This window comes from Hemitrygon akajei, chromosome 18, assembly GCF_048418815.1.
Source record: "Hemitrygon akajei chromosome 18, sHemAka1.3, whole genome shotgun sequence".
Taxonomy (NCBI): domain Eukaryota; kingdom Metazoa; phylum Chordata; class Chondrichthyes; order Myliobatiformes; family Dasyatidae; genus Hemitrygon; species Hemitrygon akajei.
Genome location: NC_133141.1, coordinates 33,486,417 through 33,509,367, shown reverse-complemented (window position 1 = coordinate 33,509,367; position 22,951 = coordinate 33,486,417). Strand labels below are relative to the sequence as shown.

The following is a 22,951-nucleotide window of genomic DNA, read 5'->3' as shown; positions in this document are numbered from 1 at the left end:
TGAGAAAGTGGGATGTAAGAGGCAATGGGGGTATCAGCCATTATCATATTGTATGTTGCGACAGGAGAGAGGGGACCAAGTGGCTGTTCTCTGCTTCTTGACGTACTCCCACAGCGCTGATGGAATAACGTGCAGCTGAGAGACAAAAATCGATTCTCCCCAACGGAAGGGATGAGCTGGCTGGAATGAGGTCTGGATGATGACTGGGAGTGCCTGTTCCAGAACAAACATGGATACTGATGGGACAGCCCCAGGTACCAGGAATCACGCGAACTGGGACTGAGTACTTACACAGCACAGTGCAACACAGTGAAAGGCTCTCCCCCGAGGTTAGACAGCATTTCGTGTTCAAGTAGTACTTCCAAGCAGTCTTCATGACCTGTAGCGCAGGGCAGGATGGGGAAAGAAAGTGATTCGACCGGTGAAAGGGTGGGTAACCACTGTAATCCGCCGGGGGGGGGAGGGGAGAAGGGTAAGAGGAAGGATAGGAGGGAGAGGAAGAAGACCCACCTTTGTAACAGGCCCAGTGCAGAGGTGTGTAACCGCTGTAATCCTGCAGAGAATCTAACGGATCTGTGGAGAGGGCTGCCTGCAGCAAAGCCTCCAGGATAGCGGGGTGGCCGGAGGCAGCAGCCAAGTGCAAAGGTGTCCGTCCCCTTACGTCCCGGCAGAGGGCGAAGGCCTGGTGGTCGAGGAGAGCTGCCACTGCCTCCTCACATCCCTGCACTGCCTGAGGGGGAAATACAGTGTCAGAGGGGAAGAGCAGTAATGGTGAGGAGGGGATCCAGGGAATGAAAGGTTTAGAGGGAGGAGGGAGAGTTCCAGGGGAGGGAGATCAGTCTGCGCAGGTAGGGTGTCCTGGAGGGAAGAGTACTGAGGGTCCTGGGAGGGTGGGGACAAGGCAGGGGCAGTCTCTGAGAGGAAGCACTGAAGCCGGGTATGGGGTCCCAAGGGTGTGAAGGGAGTGCCAGGGATCTTGGGTAGGGAGCACCAAGGATGGGCGTTCCAGAGCCAGATACTCCGACATTCTGTGTAATTCCAGAACGCTGGAGGAACTTGAGCAGGTTGGGCTGCATCTTTGGATGGAGATAAACAGTCGACGTCTCTGGTGGAGTCCTCCCCTCCACTGCTTTCACAAGGGACATCTCCCCTGTCCATAAATCCCACCAGTCTACATCTTGCTGAATCCTAGGACTGGTAGGGGTGCAGGGAGGGAGGAAGGCTGTCAACAGATTCAGCAGGATATAAATTGGTGGGATTTATGGGCAGGGAGATGGCAAGTGTGAGATGTTGCACTTTGTGAATTCAAACATTGAGGTAATATACAAAGTAATGGTGGGGGGATGGCGAAGGTACGCAGGGGACAACGGGGAGTGTATACAAGAGACAGCGAGAGGGGGTCAGGGAGCGTACACGGGGACAGCGTGTGCGGGTGGGGAGCATATGTAGGGGACTGGTGGGGGTGGCAAGTGTACACTGGGTCAGTGGGGAGTGTGCACACATATAGCTCCATCACCCCCCACCCACATTCCTCCTGTCCTTATCCCACCAAACATGGAGCACAGAAGGACTTTCTCCCTCACTCACCCCTCGGTGAAGCGCTGTCCGCCCTCGCTTATCAGCAGTGTCGGTCGATGCTCCCTTTTCCAGCAGCAGGTGGATGCATTCAACGTGACTGTTCGTCACGGCCAGCATGACAGGTGTCCTGTGGGGAAAGGTGCAGGGGATTGAGAAGGTGAAATACCAGAGGAGGAAGAGTGCGTGCAACTGCTGCAGAGAGAAAGGGAAATACTTGGGGAGGGAACAACGGAGTGACAGAGTGGGATCTGGCAGAGCAGGAGCCATTAAAAACAACATCTTGTGGGGAGAGAGGAGGCTTTGGAAGGAAGAGGTAGAGGCTCTGGTGAGTAGCAGGTAAGAACAGGTGAGGCTTTTTCATTATATATAGTATTAAGTTTTATATAACAAAGATATCAAATCAAAACAAATTAAATACAGTAATAATACAGGCTCAGGTGATGTGTTGCGTCTGCATGATGTGGGAGCTGGTGGACCCCGCTGTAGTTCCTGGTGACCACGTCCACAGCAAGTGTCAACTGCTCGAGGACTAAGGCTTGAATTTGAAAACCTAGAATCTGAGCTTCAAACATTGTGTTGCATCAGAGAGGGGTAGAGTTGCCTGGACACTGTATTTCAGACAGCAGTCGCACCAAGTAGATTAAATATTTCACATTCAGTCTATGGCCAGGGATAAGAGGCTGAGACAGCCAGTGAGGTAGGTCGGGGCAGCCCAGAGGTAGTGCTGGAGGAGTCACAACCCCTGAGCTTGCCCAACAGGTCTGAGATTATTGCTCTTTGTGAGGATGAGAGTAGGGGCTGTAGGAAAAACATGGTTCAGGGAGCCGTACAAGGGGGGAAGAGAAGATAAATATTGTTGTGACTGGGGATATTATTGTCATAGAACAGAGACAATTCTCGGCCACAAGGATCCAGAGTCACGAAAATTGTGCCCGGGTTCAGCACATCTCATATGATCTACAGAGGATTGGTTGGTGGTAGGAGAGCAGTGTGGGAGGAGGGCAGGAGAGGGAAGGCTGGAAAAACTGGGCAGGGTGCAAGAACAGTGGGGAAGGGAGTGAAATCCAGGGAGGGTGTGGTGAACTAGATATACCTGTCTGACTGCTCCTGTGGCTCCTCCCACAGACCCTGCTGACTGCCCCTGTGGCTCCTCCCACAGACCCCTGTATAAAGGCGACTGTGGCCTGCTGCTCTCCCTCATTTTCCCAGGATGTAGTGTTGTTCTTCAGTCAATAAAAGCCGATATCTCACTTCCTAAGTCTCAGCGTGAGTTATTGATGGTGCATCAGAGGGTACAGTGGGTGGGGCAGAGTAGAGGGCAAAGGAGAGTGGGAAGTTTGTGTGAATGTTGGGGGAGTGAGGCATTCAATTTCCTGTTCCAAAACTGGACTGAGAACATGTCAGGGAAGCATTTGTGCAGTACCGAGAACATGTCAGGGAGAGGTTTGTACAGCACACTTACTGTCCGTGAGCATCCATCGTGTCCAATACGTCAGTATCCTCAGTGCTATCGATTAACACATGCAGACAGTCCGTGTGACCACTTGCCGCTGCCCAACATTGGGAGAGAGGGAAGGCAGGATCAGCCGACTACACATCTGACTACATTATACACAGCACCAACAAGCCGATTTCAAGGACTGTGCCTGATTCCAGCAGATGCACTCAATTACAGGGGCTGTTCAGAGCAATAGCACCCAGGGCAAGAGTCTGGGATATTAGAACAGGTGCGGGGAGTGGTTGACACAGACTGCACAAGCCACTCTCATCTCCCAACCCTCAGCCTCATCCCCTCCCCATCCTACCACCCCCCACCGCTCACCATGCCTACACTCCCCTTCACCTCATGCCCAGTCCCCTTGCTGACTCCACCACCCGACTTCACTCACCAGCCCCTTACCCTTCTCCTTCTACCCACCTCCACCATCAGTCCATCCCTGCTTGTCCGCTCATACCCTCCAATCTCTCACCACTAACCCTAGCCATCCCCTTACCCTCAACCCAATCCTCCCTTAACCTCACTCCCTCCCTTCCTTACCATTCCCTACACCTCACCCCATAAACTCTCACCCTTCCCTGCAACCTCACCCCATAAACTCCCACCCTCTGCCACACTTATGCCAGCCCTGGCTCACCTGCAGCATGCAGTGGTGTCCCTTTGGTGAGCCTTTCGGGTACCAGGATAGACGCCCCGTGCCGGGTCAAGATTTCCACGCACTCTGTGTGGCCCCACTTGGCGGCCACGTACAAAGGTGTGCGTCCATCGCAGTCCCTCACATCCGGGGTCCCCAGCACCTCCACCAGAACACCCAGTGCCACATGGTGCCCGCTGTATGCCTGGGTTAAGCAGAGGTGACTGGGTCAGCAAGGGTCACAACCCTGGGGCTAGAGGTTACTGGGTCAGCAAGGAGTCACACTCAACAGACCAGGTGAGTCAATGGTTTAGGGAAGGGCAGGGATAGAAGGGAGTGAAGTGCAGAGGAGGGAGAGGGAGGAGTTTGAAAGGAGTGAAATGCAGGGAAAGGAGAGAAAGAGTGAAGCACAGAGGGTACAAAATGAAAGAAGAAACACCAGAGGGAGAGAGGGAGATACCATAGAAGGATACAATCCCAGTGTGGCAAGTGCAGGATTATAGATTCTCAACATAACCCTCTTCTTTCCTTGACCCTGGTTACACCCTCTCCTCTCCATCATCCACCCTACCCAGCTCTCCACCCATAAATCACTCACACAAGGGATTTGCTGGGTTACTTACGGCCAAGTGCAGAGGGCTCACAGAGAAGTCACCTTCCCCTTCATTCAAGCAATCCATGGCTGTCTCCATAATCTGAGGAAGGAAAAGTTAGGCAGATAATCAGAAGGGACACGCAAGACTGCAGATGCTGGAATCTGGTCAATATACAACCTGCTGGTGGGACTCATCAGGTCAAGCAGCATGAAGGGGGGAGTCGGGCAAAGAAGAGGAATTGAAATACATTTCAGTTCTGCAGGGATTCGACCCAAACTGTCGACCAGATGCTGCTTGACCCAGAGTTCTTCCAGCAGATTGTGCATTAAAGGCAAAAATTTAGTTTGGTGCTTAGAGTTGCCAGAACAAGAGAGAGGAAGGAAGGCACTCAGAAAAGGTAAAGGGGGGGGGGGGGGGGGGAGAAAAAGAAAATGAGGGAGTTGGACTGTCACAACCCCCACTCCAGTTACCACTTCCTTCACCTGCCTTACCTGCACCCTGGCCTCTTCTTTCATCAACTGCTTCACCATCCTCTCTATACATCTTGGCCCCTCCTTCTGAGACCGTGACAGACAGGCAGGCAAGTGTAGGAGCAGGCCACTTGGCCTATCAGTTTCCTTCCAACACTACCTGATAGGTTATAGAATTATGAGAGGCATAAACAGAGTAGACAGCTGGTATCTTTCTCCCGTAGCGCTGAAACTAGATACTAGATCTGATAGTAGAGGGCATGCATTTAAGGTGGGGAGGGGTAAGTTCAAAGGAGATGTGAGGGGCAAGTTTTTTTTTTAAAAACAGAGTGGTGGGTGCCTGAATGTGCTGCCAGGGATGGTGATGGAGATAGATACAATGGGGATGTTTAAGAGGCTCTTAGATATACATACAGATGAAGAATCGTGGACCTTGTTGAGGCAGAAGAAATTAGTGCAATTAGGCATCACTAGCTTAATTAGTTCAACATTACACTGTGGATCAAAGGGCCACTAATCTATTGATCTGCGTGTGTCATTACATTCAGGGAACCTTGCACCTCGTTTAGACTGAAGGGATTAATTTGGTTAGTCTAATTAGTTTGGTACAACACCATGGGCTGAAGGGCTTTTTCCTACACCATACTGTTCTATGTTGGAATCAATAAGACACTGTTCCTCAGCACTACTATCAACAGCCAGCCTATTCAAATCCAGCAATCTATCAATCTCTGTCTTCATCATCCCCCAACTCTCTGCCCCTTATTCCGAGACCATGACCTCTGGTTCTAAACTCCCCAATCAGGAAAAAAATACCCTCACCCCACTTTTCATGTTGAGTCCCCACCCTCTGCCAGACACCTTGATGACATCTCCTCTCATTCCTCTGAACCCTACAGGACCAGATCTGCTCAATCTCTCCCAACATCCCAGGTTTTTTCAGGTTAGAGAGAAGCAGAGAAGGAATACTGACCAGTTCCAGGCCTTGCTTGCTCCCATGGGAGGCAGCGTAGTGTATTGCACTGTAACCTTGTTTGTCTGGTATGGAAGGATCTGCTCCATGGTCCAGCAAATACTCCATACAGCTGTGGGAGTGCAGAGATCAGTGTTAGCAGTCAGTCAGTCAATGTAATCAGTCTCATCAAAACACACACACACACACCCTGTTCTGTCATACTGTCTACACTTTTACATGAGATGGGGGGTGTCTATCGATGTACAAGCACTGTCCCATCTGAAGTGGTCTGCCAGTTTATAAACTTCCTGTCCCAGCGGAGGGGTCTGTCAATTTATAAACTCCCCATCCCACCTCACTGCCCCACTGGAGGGGTCTGTCGATTTATAAACGCCCCATCCCACCAGAGGGGTCTGTCCATTTATAAACTCCCCATCCCACTGGAGGGGTCTGTCGATCTATAAACTCCCCATCCCAACTCTCTGCCCCACCAGAGGGGTCTGTCCATTTATAAACTCCCCATCCCAACTCTCTGCCCCACTGGAGGGGTCTGTTGATTTATAAACGCCCTATCCCAACTCTCTGCCCCACTGGAGGGGTCTGTCGATTTATAAACTCCCCATCCCAACTCTCTGCCCCACTGGAGGGGTCTGTTGATTTATAAACGCCCCATCCCACCAGAGGGGTCTGTCGATTTATAAACTCCCCATCCCATCTCACTGCCCCACTGGAGAGGTCTGTCGATTTATAAACGCCCCATCCCACCAGAGGGGTCTGTCCATTTATAAACTCCCCATCCCACCTCACTGCCCCACTGGAGAGGTCTGTCGATTTATAAACGCCCCATCCCACCAGAGGGGTCTGTCCATTTATAAACTCCCCATCCCATCTTACTGCGTGTGGCTGCCTCTAGCCAAAACTATACTTACAAAAAGGCCTCCTTCTCTCCTGTCTCCTGCAGTTCCTCCTCACTGTGTGTGGTGTGGTCACTCCTGGAAGGTGGAATGGGTCACATATGAAGTCTACTCAGTAAACCCTGTGAGGGGCAGCACAGTGGTGCAGAGGGTAAACCCAGGCTCAACTTCAAATCCAATGTTCAGTGTGTGTCTGGACGTGCATGTGCCTGTCCTCATCTTTATGCCCATGTCCGTGCATGGAAGCTGGACGCTCTCCCTGTGACCAAGGGTGCTCTGGTTTCCTTTCACATGGCAATGACATCAGGGTCTGTGTAGGTTAATCGGTTGCACTGTGTCGGTGAGGGGTAGAATCTGTGGGAACATGGGGGGTGTGGGGGTGGGAGGAGTGAAATGGGTTCAGGGTAGGTGATGGTCAGCACCTACTCAATGGGCCGAAGGACCAGTTTCTCTGCTACATCTGATTCCACTGTCTCTTGGTTAAGTGGCGGGGAGGGAGGTTTAAGAGGGATTGAAGTGTGCCATACTGCAACACCCACACACCAAATCACCCACCGACCCCACGTCTCTGGGGTGTGGGTGGCAGCTGGGCACAACACCCCTTGGTGGATTGAATCAGGCTGGTATCTACCCAGTCCAAACTCACTACCCACACAAACATGGACAGCAGCGGAGCAAGGCTACTCAGCCCCTCCACCAGAGACTAGCCATTCTGACCCCAGCCTCAGCTCCTACCCGTTCCAATAACCCAACACTGCCAGCAGATAAGTGCAAGGTGTTGCTTTTTGGGAAGACACATCAGGGCAGAATTTCCAGAGTGATCGGCAGGGCCCTGGGGAATGTTGTAAAACAGAGAGACTTGCAGGCAGTGAATTACAGGTACATGGTTCACTGAATGTGGAGTCATAAGTAGACAGGATGGCAAAGAAGGCATTTCATCAGTCAGGTTACTGAGTACAGAAGTGGGGATGTTATATTACAGTTGTACAAGACATTAAGGAGGCCACACTTGTGTTCAGTTTTGAGTTGAAACAAATGCAGAAAAGATTTACAAGGACTTGAAAGACTGAGTTGTGGAGATTGAGCAACATAGGACTTTATTCATTAGAGTGTAGGAAAATGAAGGGTGACCTTATAGAGGTGTATAAAATCATGAGGTACACAGGGAGGGCACAGGTTTAAGGTAAGATGGGACAGCCAATAGGAACTTGAGGGGCAACTTCTTTACCCAGAGGGTGGTCCATATATAGAAAGAGCTCCCAGAGAAAGTGGTTGAGGCAAGTACATTAACATATAAAGGGACCTTGACAAGTACATGGATAGGAAAGTTTTGGAGGGTTATGAGCCAAGCATAGGCAAATGGGACTGGCTTAGTTGGGAATATTGGTCAGCATGGACCAACTGGGCTGAAGGATCTGTTTCTGTACTGACCAATCTGTCTAGGCCTTCAGCATAAGAAAATATTTGGTCCTTCAGGCCTGCCCCACCATTCTCTAAGACTGTGGCTGACCCATCTCAGCCCTTACCTCCCCCTCTATGCCAGTACTCACAGCCCTCAATTCCCTACCTCACAGGGATCTATATCCCAAATCTGTCAACGCTTCCAATAATTTAGCCTTCAGCAGAATTCCAGGAGACCAGCAGCCTCTCAGACAAAGAATTTCTTGTCTCCACCTGAAGACTCCCCACCACCATTTTGAAACTGTGTCCCCCTCAGTGGGAAGCACTTTCTCACCACCCACGCAGTCCAGGGCCCCACCTCAGGAGCTGATGTTCCAAGCAGATTGCCTTTCAATCCCCCAATGAACACAGGTCCCAATCTGGTCAACCCTTCTCCCTGGGAAGAGCCCTTCACTCCAGCACCCCACACCCTCTGACATTCCCTCTAGAAAGAAGGCAACTGGGACTAGGGGCAATGCTCCCAGCATGAGCTCAACTTTTCAGGAAGACCACCTATTCTCCATTGCCACTTAGAACCCACCCTGGGGTGAATGTCATAGGCAGGTTCCCTCAGTTCCTACCCAGGGGTGTCGTACCTTCTGTATGCCTCAGAAGCAGCCACGTAGTGCAATGGAGTGCAGCCCCTGACGTCCGAGACTCCAACACTGGCCCCCGCTGTGATCAAGGTCGCCGTACATTGATAGCTGCCATTGGCAGATGCATAGTGCAAAGGAGTTCTGTGGGGGGGGGAGAAGAGGAGGAGGAAAAGGGGGGAGATTAGATACCATGTCAGACCACGCCACGGGGGGGGGGGGGGTGGAATTGAAGGCACTAGTGCAAAGTCATCTCCAGAAATCTCACCCCTGTGAATTCCCCAACCCCACTTCAAGATTTTGTCCAAATCCCAGTGTATGGGACAACCCACCAACAACCAGTGCTGGCAACTCCTGGCCAAACCCCCAAGCCTGAGACTCTAGGCCACACTAATCCCAAGATGGACTTCCACTCTGAAACTCAACCCAACACCGTGATCTTTAGATCCTCATTCCAATACACAAAGAAACCCCCCAAAAATTGAACCCCAAGATGATTCTCCATACTGATACTCAACCTCCCCCATGAAACTAAACCCCATACCGATCCTAAGTTGGAACTCAACCCCGTCCCAAAAACTGAACCCAACGCATGGTCCCACTCTGAAACTCAACCCCACCTCAAAACTGAATCCACCGTGAAATTGAACCTCCCGTGATCCTAGATGGATCCCCACCACACAAACTACATCCAATTCCTAATGTTTCACAAAGCATGGAACACCAGCTACTCCATAAACCATGGGCTAGGGCAACTCCCAGCCACAACACCAACCCCAAAACATCACACCTCACTGAAACATCATTACCACCTCCTCCCCGAAATTAAACACAGATCATAAGACAGACCTACACTGTTAAAGTGAACCCCAACCTCAAAACTGAATCCCACATGAAGGAGTGCCAACTCCAATACTCAACCCAACCTCCTAATAGCCAATCTTTTGATCCTAACAGGGATAGCAAAACTGTCACCCCAAGATATACCTTACTCAAAACCCAGTCCCCTGTAATCCCACGGTGGATGAGAAACAAACCAGCTCCCTACGTTGAACATTGCTTCCCCAGAGGAACCCCATGAGACACCAACCACCACCTAGCCGCACCCCCCAACACAAAGCCTCAATATGTGCACAACCATGCATACCTCCCAACAAAGCTGCCCTCAGTGAAACAAATCCCAATGGGGCTATAGCACAGTGTCCACAACAGAACCCGCCCTGTGGGCTCACCTTCCAAACTTGTCCTCCCTTGTGAAATCAGCACCACTGCTGAGCAGCAAGTTTAGACATTCAACATTCCTGCAAGGAAGAACAGGGTAGTGAGGGAGCAGGAATGGGAGGGAAAAAAAGAAAGCAATGGTGGCAGGGGGAGGGCAATGATGGGCATTAGAGGGATGCGGAGCCAGCAGAGGCCGGGGAAGGGTACGGCAGGGAGGGGAATGGGCCCTCGGAGGCCTGGGATGGAGGGGGGAGGGTAGGGGGCCCTCAGAAGCCAGGAACTGGGGGTGGGGGGGTGGCGGGTATGGAATCCTCAGAGGCCCCTGAGAAGTGGAGAGGCAAGAGGACCTAGTAACTACTAAGGTGCTGCTGGTGTTAGGAGGTTTAGTGAAAGGGGAAGGCTTACCCAGCCAGAGCAAGTAGAGAGAGTGTGACTCACCCCCCTGAAGCAGCAGCATGGAGGCAGGTCCTGCCGAGGTCATCTGGTGTGTTAATGTCGAAGCCAGCAGACAGAATATGCTCGTTACTGAATGACGAGACGATGCTGTATGTCTGGCCTGGGGGGTGGGGGGGGGGGTGTTCACACAGAGGAGAGGTGTTAGGCGGAGCAACTCACAGCAAGGTTGTAGTCAATAACACAGGCAATCTCCTCCCACTAGACATCGCCTGCACCCTCTCTACAGATCTCCTGACTGTTTGGGGAACAATCTGTCCCTACCACAGAGTGGCACTCCCTCCTCCACACCCCTCCCACAGCACGGCGCTCCCTCCTCACCACCCCTCCCACAGCACGACACTCCCTCCTCACTGCCCCTCCCACAGCACGACACTCCCTCCTCACTGCCCCTCCCACAGCACGACACTCCCTCCTCACCACGGTGCTCCCTCCTCCACACCCCTCCCACAGCACGGTGCTCCCTCCTCCACACCCCTCCCACAGCACGGTGCTCCCTCCTCACTGCCCCTCCCACAGCACGGCGCTCCCTCCTCACCGCCCCTCCCACAGCGTGGCACTCCCTCCTCACCGCCCCTCCCAGTGTACCGCTCTCGCCTTACTGCCCTTCCCTCAGAGCACTGCTCCCTCCCTACTGTCTCTCCTACAGTGCGCTACACCCACCTCACAGCCCCTCCCACAGCGTGACTCTCCTTCCTTATCGCCCCTCCCACAGCACTCCCTCAGATAATATCAAGGTTACTTACCTGAGGAGAGCAGCTTGCGACAACAGTCTGAGAACCCGTACAACACGGCCAGGTGCAGGGGGAACATCCCATGGATTCCTCGCCTGAGAACACAACACTATGTTTACATGACACACACACTAACCCAGCCTCTTCTCGATCACAGCCATAGCAGACCCCACCCCTTCGACCATCCTGTCACATCGTACCCAAACCAGACTCCTCCACCAGTGGGAGTTCAGTCCTACCCACCCTCAAACCCACCAATACCTCCCTCAGTGCAAGTGCCTCGTGAGGTTGCACTGCAGTACCTCTCCTTCCCTCCACCAACAGCACAGTGTACACACACCTGGCCGTGTCAGCACCATTCGTCATCAGGGTACTGATCAGTAGCTCGTGGCCGTACCTAGCAGCAACATGTAAAGGAGTGTTCCCATACTTATCCGCGCAGTCGATCTCTCCGCCTGAGGGAGAAAGGGAACCATCATAAAACATCCTCCATACAGCAGCCCTCAGAGACCCACACCCACCAGGAGTACAGGCTCAGACACAGGGATTTCCCACACACTGAACTCCAATAATGGACACACTGGGATCGGACACAGGGACCTTCCACACACTGAACCCCAGTAATGTACAAACTGGTTTCAAACACAGGGTCCTCCACACACACAACCCCAATAATGGACACACTGATCTCAGACACAGGGATTTCCCACACATTGAACCCCAATAATAGGAGAATTGGGCTCAGACACAGGGTCCCACATACACATTTAACTCCAATAATGGGGAAACTGGGATCAGTCACAGGGATTTCCCCCACATGCTGAACCCCCATAGTGTACACACAGGGTCACAGGGTCCCCTACACACTTAACCCCAACAAGTATGGGGGGGGGGGGTCCACTGGCTGAGGTGTAGAAGGACATGGTCCTAATGTGGGTGAATGGGATTGGTGAACTGGGTCACCACGCATGTGTTGGGCCAAAGGACCTACTTGCATCACTCATGTCTCTGATCCCATAGATGTAGTTGTAGACTGTACCGTATAATAAGGGACTACAGTCGGCCCTCCTTAACCACGAGGGATTGGTTCCAGGACCCCTTGTGGATACCAAAAAACATGGATGCTCAAGTCCCTTATTCAACCTGTCTCAATGTGGTGGACCTTAAGACCCAGCGGAACCCCAGACCTTATTTAACCTGTCTCAGTGCGGTGGACATCAGGACCCCATGGCGGAGCTCTGAATCCGCAGTGTTTCTGTTCACGAAAATAATCATGATCACGATTGAAAATAAAGTGGAAATAATAAAGCGATCGGAAAGAGGTAAAAAGCCATCAGTCATTTGAAAAGCGTTTGGCTACATCAGTTAACGATCAGAACAATTTTAAAGGATAAAGGGAGAAAGGCCCTGCCCCAATGAAAGCTACAATTATTATTAAGCAACGCGGTGGTTTAATTATTGGGTTTTGGAGTTTTGAGTTTTTGATCCTCCACATCAACCCGGCACAAATGGAGAGCGCACTCGATAGCAGTCTGTCACTGGATCAAACTCGGGAACTTCCGTTCCCAAGCCTGGCACTGAAACATACATTCTTAAGCATTTTATATGCATAGAAAGGTAAAATATATACTATATACTAAGACAAACGTTTGACTAACTGACGCTAAATAATACCAGATGTACCTGTTCCGACTTACTTAGTAAGAGAACTTCCGATTTTTTTCGATCCCGATCCATGATAACCTACACACATCCTCCCATATACTTTAAATCATCTCTAGATTACTTATAATACCTAATACAATGTAAATGATATGTAAAATAGTTGTTATACTGCATTGTTTAGGGAATAATGGCAAGAAAAAAAAAGTCTGTACATGCTCGAACAACAAGTGCTGGAAGAGCACTTCCGGGTTTTCTCGATTCACGGTTGGTTGAATTCGTGGATGCGGAACTCGCAGATAAGGAGGGCCGACTGTACTTTGTTTTAGTAACACATCGTTGAATGCACTATTAGGCGCATATTGAGCATGCATTATTAGGCGCGTATTGATCTGTACTTGTGTGTTAAAGTTCAGATTCTGCCAGTAAAAAACCATGAAACTTAGCGCCCATCTCCAGCGTTTTTATTAATAGCCTCATTGTGTAGCCAGGCCACATACACAACAAATTAGCGATGAGGTTAATGAACCTACATCGTATCGGAACGCAGTGTTTTAATTGATAACGATGCTCAGAGGAAGAGTGCAAGTAACGGGAGAAGGAGGCAGAGCAAGGCCGCGAGTCTGAAAGGAAGTGGGAGCAGCCGAGGTCAGGAACGCCGGGAGACCAAAAGACACAGTTGGAGCCGCAGCACGTCCAGCTGAGACCACAGCCGGCGCTGACCCCCAGGGGCCGAGGGTCTGCTTGCCCCAGAAGGGAGATAAAAAGGAGTGACACACACACATCTAGACAGAGTGCACTCGTGGCGCTAGCAAAAAGGACACACAAGTCAAAAAGAAAACAGGGCTAAATTAACATAACAAAGATGGCGATGACTGGAACCATTACAGCATTTGATAGTGGCATTGAAGACTGGACAATTTACATTGAGAGAGTGGAGTTATATTGTGAGGCTAACGGTGTTTATGATGAAAAGAAAGCCAGCGTCTTACTCAGTATTAATAGGAGCAAAAACATACGGGCTGCTATGGAGCTTGTTAACCCCCGAAAAAGCAGCTGACAAAACATTCAAGCAAATAGTAGACACTCCCCAACAGCATTTAAATCCCAAGCCACTGGTCATTGCTGAAAGATTTAAATTTCACAAACCGAATCAGAGCAAAAATGAAAGCTGAGTATTGCGCTGAATTGCGCAAATTATCAGAACATTGTCAATTTGGAGCTGGTCTATCAGACACATTGAGGGACAGGTTAGTGTGTGGCATACACTGTGAAACCACACTGAAGAAGCTCCCATGTGAAAAAGACCCTACATTCGAGAAGACGCTGAACATTGCAGTATCAACGGAAACAGCAGCACGGGGTGCTTCAGAGATACAACAAAAATCTCGAATATGCTACGAATAAAATGTCACTAAGCAGAAATGAAGGAAAGAAATGTTACCATTGTGGGAACATGTCACATGACCTTGATGACTGTTGGTTTAAAGGCAAAGAATGCAGAAACTGTGGCAAACAGGGCCAGGCTGGCAGAGTATGCAAAGCTAGTAAACAATACTACCGTTGTGGGAACATGTCACATGACCCTGATGACCTGTTTAAAGACAAAGAATGCAGTTCTGATGAAAACGACTCAGACGAAAGTGAATTGTCTTGTCTGCATCTTCACAACGTGAAAGAGACAGATGATCGAAAATTAATAAGCATCATTCCACGAGTGGCAGGCATGAGCAATGTTCCCTCTAATTTTTAGTAGTCAGTGTGCGCAAGAATCTTATGTTGTGCAAATTTTTTTCCTGTGACAGAAGTATGTGCGCACTGAATGCGCACATGGCACAGTTTATGTAGGTTTACAAAGTATTTGACATAATAACATAGAATAACAACATACACATTTAAGTCACTCAGTTTTTTTTTTCTCTCTCTCCTGTCTTTGGCATTTACCCATTCTTTGTAAACTCTATATAGACGAATAGAACTTCCATCCAATTGATAGCTTTTGATTCTCATTAACATATCCGAGTGACATTCACCTAAACGATTTCTCATCTTGTTTTTGAGTTGATTCATTAGGCTAAAACCTCGCTCACAGTCCACACTAGACACAAGAAAGGTTTCCCCAATGTCCATCAACTGTGCAAGGTCACAAAACTGTTCATTTTGAAGTACAAGTGCCACCATTTGAGCAAAGTTTGAAATCAGTTTGGATTTAATTTTTTCCTTGCACAGAAAATTTGAAATCATTAAACTATTACAGTATTTTCAGCTAGAAAATGAACTTTCGGTGCAGCAGTTTCTACTATTTTGTTAAGCCATTCAACTTTAAACAAATTTGCAGTTCTTTTGCGCTTCACACCCTTCGCTTCTTTTGAATTCGACATAGTAAATCAATTTTTTTTCAATAAAAACTTAGTAAGCTATCTACAGGGTTTGAAACAGATCTTTGTAAACTTTACGATATAAACACTGTCCGCCAAAGATGGCTGCCACCGTGATGCAGCTGTACAAACCGGAACAGGAAAGGCGAGGGTAACGTAAATTAGTGACGTGCATTGTGGTATTTGAAAAGCCGACTAACTAGTTAACAGAAACATTTAGCTAAAAGATTAATTTCAACAAGTATAATTATTAATTACTACATTATTTTAGCTAACTAACCTTTTGTGCGCACATTAATTTCCTTTGTACGCTGGTTGAAAAATGTGTGCGCACTCACACGCGCAAAGCTTAGAGAGAACATAGGGCGCAAGTCTGAAAATGGAGCTGGACACAGGCTCAGCTTTAACAGTGATCTCTGTACACGACTACAAACAACTGTTTTCTCACATACCTCTAAAATGAACTAAACTATACAGGACAGAGAGTACGTCCCAAAGGTAAAATTAAAGTGACAGTGACCTACAGAGACAAATCACAGCAGCTGAACCTCCATGTACTGGAAAATGGAGGACCACCGTTGCTGGGACGTGAAAGGCTCAGGAAAATCCAGTTGGATTGGCACACCATCAAGGCACTAGATGTGTCAACAAAGGAGGGCAGCTCGGCAGTGAAGATGTCCTCAGCTCTCCTCTCAACCACTGTCGACTATTACAACGATGAGGAGGAGCTAGACAGCGTCGATGATGAGGACAAACGCAGTATCCGTGGCCGCGACTCGGATGAAGATACAGAGGATGCAAGGGAGACAGATATTGCCAATAAGCAGGATGATGAAGACTACCTGGAAGTAAAAGAGCAGATGTACCAGGAGAAATTGACACCTCTCAGAGGACGGCTACAGTAGTTACAGGAAGGCACTTTGCAGGGGTATCAGAAAAGGATGAAGAAACTAGATCAACAATACAAGGAAGGAATACGAAATGCAGAGCTTTATCTGCAACTGGAGACAGAACAAGTGGAAAGGAATTATATTAAAGAGAAGAAAGCAGCAGTGAAGGAATTTGAAGATAAAAAGATTGAATTAGAAGAAAAGAAAAAGATGATTGAGAGTGAGCGGCTAACAATGGAACTCACAGGAGACTCTATGGAGGTAAAGCCAATAATGACTAGGAAACTAAGGAGAAGACCTAATGACCCTGTTCCAATATACAGGTTCCCCCCACTATCCAGAGGTAGAGTGGTCCTGTGAAACCATTTGTAAGCCGAAATGTTGTAAAGTGAAGAAGCAATTACCATTAATTTATATGGGAAAAATTACTGAGCGTTCCCAGACCCAAAAAATAACCTACCAAATCATACCAAATAACACATAAAACCTAAAATAACACTAACATATTGTAAAAGCAGGAATGATATGATAAATATAAAGTAGAAATATTGTATGTACGGTGTAGTTTCACTTATCAAAATCGGGAAGACAGTGAGCCAAAATTGATTTGAGGAAAAAAAATCAGCACATACACGCATGCGCACACAACTGCCTGCACAAGGCTTCACGGTCATGGTAGTTTTTCTTGGAGTAAACACAAATATAAAGCAGCGTCTTTTTCTCGTAAAAGCAAAAATCCTTTGGTTAGCGAAACCAGATGCTAATGTAGGTCTTTCGTAACAGCGAGCTGTCGTAAAGCAAATGTTCAAAAAACGGGGGCCACCTTTACAGACAAAAGATGAAAACCTGCACCTGCCAGTTAAATTACTTGTTAACAGACGAGCAGATAATGGAAGATCTGCAAGCTCTCAATAAGATATATCTCTGAAAAGACCAGCATCTCCGTCTTCTCCTGAGCATCTTCCCAGCACTCCTGCTGAATCACCAGCACAAAGATATGAAGCACAAACAGAAGTTGGGAAAGTTATATTACGATAAGAGATGGTATCATAAAGGTCAGGCTATCTATTTGGAATCTAAGGAGAATACGAGATTGGCTGTGTAATTAACTCAGTTGGAACAAATGAGATATGGGTAAGGAAGACAAGTGAAGCACAAGATGCGTATATATCTAGGACAGCTGCACAGAGGAGTCTTCATTATAATGGAGGCGATCTGCTGTCTAGAACTCTTAGCGAGTTGGAGGCGCACATCTTTTTAACTCCCTATGCTCAGAGGTCAACTTTCATGACTTTTATATGGAAATCTGTATTAAAACAAACAAGTTTATTGACAGACGTTACCCAGAAAGGCAGAGAAGACACCCCCCCCCCCGAGAGGTGAGTTATAAATAGGTCTTAGACCAAAAGTTTAAAAAAAGGCTTGTTATAATTTGATATTATTATGTTACTTTGTTATAATTTGATATTAAGTTACTAAGGTGAACAAATGGTAGACGTTTGTATGTTAAGGGTAACATATTTGTTTAACATAGTGCCCCAGTAAAAAAAAGTTGATACACTATTAAAATAAAAGGGGAGGAGTTTACCGTATAGCCTACAGTATAAGTGACTGCTTTATATTTTAGTAACACGTCGTTGAATGTACTATTAGGCGCATATTGAGCATGCGTTATTAGGCGCGTATTGATCTGTACATGTGTTGAAGTTCAGTTTCTGCCAGTAAAGAACCATGAAACTTAGCTCCCGTCTCCAACGTTTTTATTAATAGCATTGTTGTGTAGCCAGGCCACATACACAACATAGACCTACCATTCTGGATGAGGATTTGAGATCGAGTGAATCTGCCGTGGATCGCAGCCATGTGCAAGGGCTCTTCCCATCCTTGCTCTGGAAGAAAAGGAGATGACTGAGAGAGGGGGGGTGACCTTGCCCTGCGGTGTCAGCACAGCCACCTGCCATCCCCTAGGCCAGCCACCACACACCCCAAGATCAGTGGGGGAGCTGATGGGTCGAGACCCTGCACGGTGGGGAGAGGGCTGCAGACCCACCTGAACATTGACATCGGCCCCATTGTTGACTAACAGCTCCAGGCACAGAGCTCCGTTGGTGGAGACAGCAGCAAGGTGCAGCGGTGTGAAACCCAGGAGGTTGGGGCTGGTTGACATTGCCCCGTAGTTGACCAGCTCATTGGCCACGGCGTCCTGTCCAGTGTAGCAGGCAATGTGGAGGGCTGTGTTCCCATAGGCATTGGGCTCGTCGATCTGGGGACATCAACACAGACATTCAGCCAAGGAAGAGAGGGTACAAATGTGCAGGGTGGGGGGGGGGGGGGGGGGAGAGGGGAGGGGCGAGGCCAGTGCAGAGTGATGGAAGGCGAGGAAGAGGTGTGGAAAGGACTGCATGGAGGCAGGGGTGATGGAGGAGTGCTGAATTGGAAGATGAGGGATGAAAAGGGGATAGAGAGGAGGTGGGAGGGGGTGTGGTGTGGAGAGGGGAAGGTGAGGGATGAGGAGTGAGGGCGAGGGTGAGGAATGACATGACTTACCTCAAACCCAGCTTCAGCAGGTACCTCACCACTTCAAACTTTCGCTGGAGGCAGCCGCATGCAGTGGGGTGTATCCCTTCACATCCTTACAGCTTGGCACTGCCCCACGGGACAGCAGCAGCTTCATCACGTCCAGGTGCCCTGGAACAGAGGGCAGAGATCAACAATGGGCAGTGAATCCTCCAGACCCACCCCCCCCCCCCCCACCACTTACAGCAAACCACTTCATCTCACCCCCGCAGCCTCAGACCCCCAAGATAAGCCACGTACACCTCAACACATCAGCCCATTCCCCAAAGTCCCCGTCCACCTCAGGCTGGAACAGTGATCAAGAAACACCTCATTCTCCTCTCCACCCCCCCCCCCCCCCCGCCGCCCCCAGTCATGGATCCTGGAAAAGGGGGGCGGGGGAGGAGAAACATGAAGTACATGGTCACACTCACCCCACAGATGTTTTCCACCTCTGGGACAGACAGGGATGAAGCACCAGACCAGGTCTAAAACTCCCCACACTCACCGATGAAGGCAGCCCAGTGAATGGGTTGACGTCCTTTTTGTCACAGGCACTGACGCAAGCCCCCTTGTTCAACAGCAACTGTACCATCTGCAACAGACAGGCAGTTTAAGGGGGATGGAACACAGGTAACACTACTCCCTACCCCAGGGAAGAGGCAGAGTGAAGGGGGTGAGGAACAAAAACAGCTCTCCCACGTCATTCTCTACCTCAGGGAATAGACAGTCAGAATGTGGGTGAGCAAGACAGAGAATTCCCGCACTTCACTCGCTAATTAATGAAATAAAATATTCACTGGGCAGTAGATCTGCCACAGAACATCCCCCACCTCGGAGAAAATTCCATAAATTCATCCTGCTCACAGTAGAAAAAATTCTCTGGAGAAGTAACAGGGATGGAGAGGGAACTGGAGTGGAGTTAGTCCATGCACAGACCTTACCTCTCCACCGTCTATAGGAAGCTTGACACCACCTGGGAAAAAGGCATCTCACTCAATCAGCAGCCCATCTCACTCAATCGGCATCCCATCCCACGCCCTCTAAACACCCCCGCCCCACCAACAGCACACAGTAAATGCAGTCTACAAAACCCACTGTAGTCACTCAACCAAGCTACTGCGACAGCATCTCCCAAACCATGCATCTCTTCCTACCCAGAAGGGCAAGGACAGCGAGCGCAGAGAAACACCAACCCCACCTCACAGGACCCCTCTCTCACGCCATATCCCAATTGCTCATCCCACCCCCCCCCCCCCCCCCCCCCCCCCGGCAGGCTCGCCAGGTACCTCCAGATGACTGCTGTAGGCAGCGTGGTGAAGTGCTGTCCGCCCTGTACGGTCGGCCACGTTGACGTTGGTGAGCAGCGGCAGAAGTAGTTCAGCGCACTTGGTGGCCTTGTTAGCAGCGGCCACGTGTAGAGGAGTCTGCCAGAACTTATCCCGGGCATTGGCATCGGCCGAGTGCTTCAGCAGCACGCTCACAGCTCGCTGTGGGGTGGTGGGGAGGAGGGAATGTCACCACCCATCAAACATCAATACACAGGAGCTCACTCCCTCCCTTGAAACTGCGGGCACTGCTTGGTACTTTCACTTCCGTGGCACTCCTTATTCCCCTTCCCACAGCTCTTCCTCTTCCCTCACCTCTGTGGTGCTCCCTCCTCCCTCTGCACTTCTTCTTTCTTCCATCCCCCTTCACTGCTACTCCCTCCTCTCCTCCACCCCTCCCCACAGTTTCTCTCCCCCATCTTTCCTCCCTCTACCCCCTCCGCACCCTTTTTCATGTCTCTCTCTCCCACAATGAGCCCCACTGACGCGAGTGCTGGCTCAGAGGCAGAACAGGGTTCCTTACCTCGTTACGAGAAGCTGCTGCGCGATGCAGTGGGGTCAGCCAGGCGCTGTCCTTCGCATTGACTTTAGCTCCTGTGGGACAGAGAGGGGCTGGGTCTGACTGGGTAATAGTGCACTCACCAGGATGGAACATTCAATCAGGCAGCAGAGGGCTTGAGACAGACTTTGTGCCCAGTGGTCTCGGAAATGCATTGAGGAGGGAGGGGGAGTGACTGGTGGAAGCAGGTGCAGAGGGAGTCCAGGGATGGGGCAAACAGACTGGTGGGAGACCATATATGCATGAAGCTGGGGGCAGTGGAGTACGCAGAGAGGATGGTCAAAGTCAAAGGTGATATATGACGACAGGGGTGGGGGAGGGTGAGAGACACAGGTCTCACACACACACAGGTGGGTCAGGGGGCTTGTATGGTGGGAGTAGAAAAGTGTTGGGGAGGGGTTCTGGAGTGACAGAGCCTTACCTGACTGGATGAGCATGTCAATGATCTGACATCGCCCAGGTAGGCTGCTGCATGAAGTGGTGTTCGCTTCTCCTGGTCCTGAGAACAAAGCCAGGCATTAGTCACCTATCATAATGGTGGGGTGAGTGCTGCATATAGTCAACACACACTCCAGTCCTTGCTACACACTTCCTATCCCACTCCATGGTTCCACCTCACTACATATTCCCCACCTGCTCCCTCAGGCCATCACCACCCAGAGTGTGCAGGTCTCCACATCCCACTGATGTCCTCACTACACATCCTCGCTCTTCTCCCCATCACACTGTGAGTGTATGCAGCTCCACATACCAATTCATTGATGTCTTCACTCCTGTTTATCAGCGACTTCACTTCCTCCCGATCTCGGTTGAGATGGCCTGGATCAGGGGTGCCTAAGAGCGAGAGAACACACAGTCATTCTCCTATCTCAGCTTTTCAATCTCCAAACTCACCAATCTCCCAGTCTCAGCCGTGGCACCATTAACCCAGCACTCCATTCCTACAGCTGCCCAGGAAGGGAGGGAAGAACCTATCCCCACCATCTTCCCTTGCCCTCGACCCTAACATCTGTATGTGTGTGGTGTCTGCACACCCTCGCCATGACTGCATGCGTTCCCCCCAGATGCCCAGATTCATCCTGCTTGTGAGTCAATAAGCTGCTGTGAAATGTCCCCCATGTGTGGATGAGGGGTAGAATCTGGGAGAAATTAGAATATGGAAAGAGCTTTTATACTAAATAGTGAGAGGTGGTGTTCAACAGTCTGGAAAAATTAAGGGAAAAAGAGTACAGGAGAAATACAGAAGTCTCCAGAAGACAAAAAGTTTAGAAAGGGGTATAAATTTAACTTCCGTAACATGGGGGCAAAATCGAAAAGGTCAACAAATACAGGAGTGAAGGTGTTATATTTGAATGTACACTGTATACGAAATAAGGTAGATGATCTCGTAGCGCAGTTAGATTGGCAGGTATGACATTGTGGCATCTCTGAGATGTGGCTGAAGGAGCTTAACATCCAAGAATTCACATTGTATTGAAAGGACAGGCAGGTAGATTGGGGGGGGGGGGGTGGAGTGGCTCTGTTAGACAAAATGAAATCAATTTCTTTAAAAAGGGAAAAAGGATTGAAAGATGTAGAATATTTGGGAATAGAGTTAAGAAACTGTAAAGGTAAAAAGACATACACAAGATACCGTAGGAACTCAGGTCAGACAGCATCATGGAAATGAACAAACATCTCTTAAAAGTCCCTAATGTTTCTGTCTCTACCACCACCCCAGGTTCCCACAGGGTCCAAGGGAACACCTTGTCAGGCCCTGGGGATTTGACCACCCCTGATTTGCCACACTGCTGCTTTGCCTCACTTCTATAGACTCTGCGTCTGTCTCCACAGTAAATAAATATGTGATATAGCAATTTAAAATCTGCCCCCCAATCTACTTTGGCTCCATAGATTACTATTCTGATCTTCCAGAGGATCAATTTTGTCCTTGCTATCCTTTTGCTCTTAACATATCCCTTATGATTCTCCTTCACCTTGTCTGCTCGAGCAACCTGTCTTTTAGCCCTCCTGATTTCCTTCTAAGTATTCTATTTCATTTCTTATACTCCAGCCCTCACCTTTGCCAGAAAACAACCTGTCCCAATCCACACTTGCCAGGTCATGTCTGATACCATCAAAATTGGCCGTTCTCAACTTGGAATCTCAACACAAGGACCAGACCCATCCTTTTCCATAATTACTTGAAATTAATGGCATTATGATCACCAGATGCAAACCTTCCCCCTACACATAGTCACCTGCCCTGCCTCATTCCCAAATAGATCTAGTATTGCACTCTCTCCAGTTGAGACTTCTATGGTGTTTTGGAACAGAGGGACCTGGCAGTACAAATGCACAGTTTTCAAAAAGCAGCCATGCAAGTAGATACGGTGGTAAAGAAGGTGTGCTGTCAGGGCATTGAGCATAAGAGTAGAGACATTATATTGCAGTTATACAAGTTGCTAGTGAGGCTTCACTTGAAGCATTTTGCACAGTTTGGTCACAATTAT

At 49.3% G+C, this 22,951-nt stretch overlaps 1 protein-coding gene across 1 annotated transcript in view; it reads right to left on the bottom strand.

Annotated features, from left to right (window-relative positions):
• ankrd52a (ankyrin repeat domain 52a) overlaps nucleotides 1-21,398 on the bottom strand; it is a 31,006-nt gene extending 9,608 nt beyond the window's left edge. The window contains 27 exon segments of the mRNA XM_073071932.1: nucleotides 292-379; nucleotides 511-730; nucleotides 1,588-1,705; nucleotides 3,041-3,128; nucleotides 3,714-3,915; nucleotides 4,334-4,405; nucleotides 5,750-5,861; nucleotides 6,661-6,723; nucleotides 8,682-8,822; nucleotides 9,911-9,979; nucleotides 10,338-10,455; nucleotides 11,099-11,181; nucleotides 11,427-11,541; nucleotides 17,828-17,890; nucleotides 17,893-17,905; nucleotides 18,067-18,279; nucleotides 18,560-18,606; nucleotides 18,609-18,704; nucleotides 19,081-19,110; nucleotides 19,113-19,167; nucleotides 19,862-20,062; nucleotides 20,424-20,494; nucleotides 20,881-20,907; nucleotides 20,910-20,958; nucleotides 21,211-21,272; nucleotides 21,275-21,293; nucleotides 21,354-21,398. Coding sequence (XP_072928033.1) covers nucleotides 292-379; nucleotides 511-730; nucleotides 1,588-1,705; nucleotides 3,041-3,128; nucleotides 3,714-3,915; nucleotides 4,334-4,405; nucleotides 5,750-5,861; nucleotides 6,661-6,723; nucleotides 8,682-8,822; nucleotides 9,911-9,979; nucleotides 10,338-10,455; nucleotides 11,099-11,181; nucleotides 11,427-11,541; nucleotides 17,828-17,890; nucleotides 17,893-17,905; nucleotides 18,067-18,279; nucleotides 18,560-18,606; nucleotides 18,609-18,704; nucleotides 19,081-19,110; nucleotides 19,113-19,167; nucleotides 19,862-20,062; nucleotides 20,424-20,494; nucleotides 20,881-20,907; nucleotides 20,910-20,958; nucleotides 21,211-21,272; nucleotides 21,275-21,293; nucleotides 21,354-21,398 — 2,480 coding nt within the window.
• Between the last annotated feature and the right edge of the window lie 1,553 nt (nucleotides 21,399-22,951).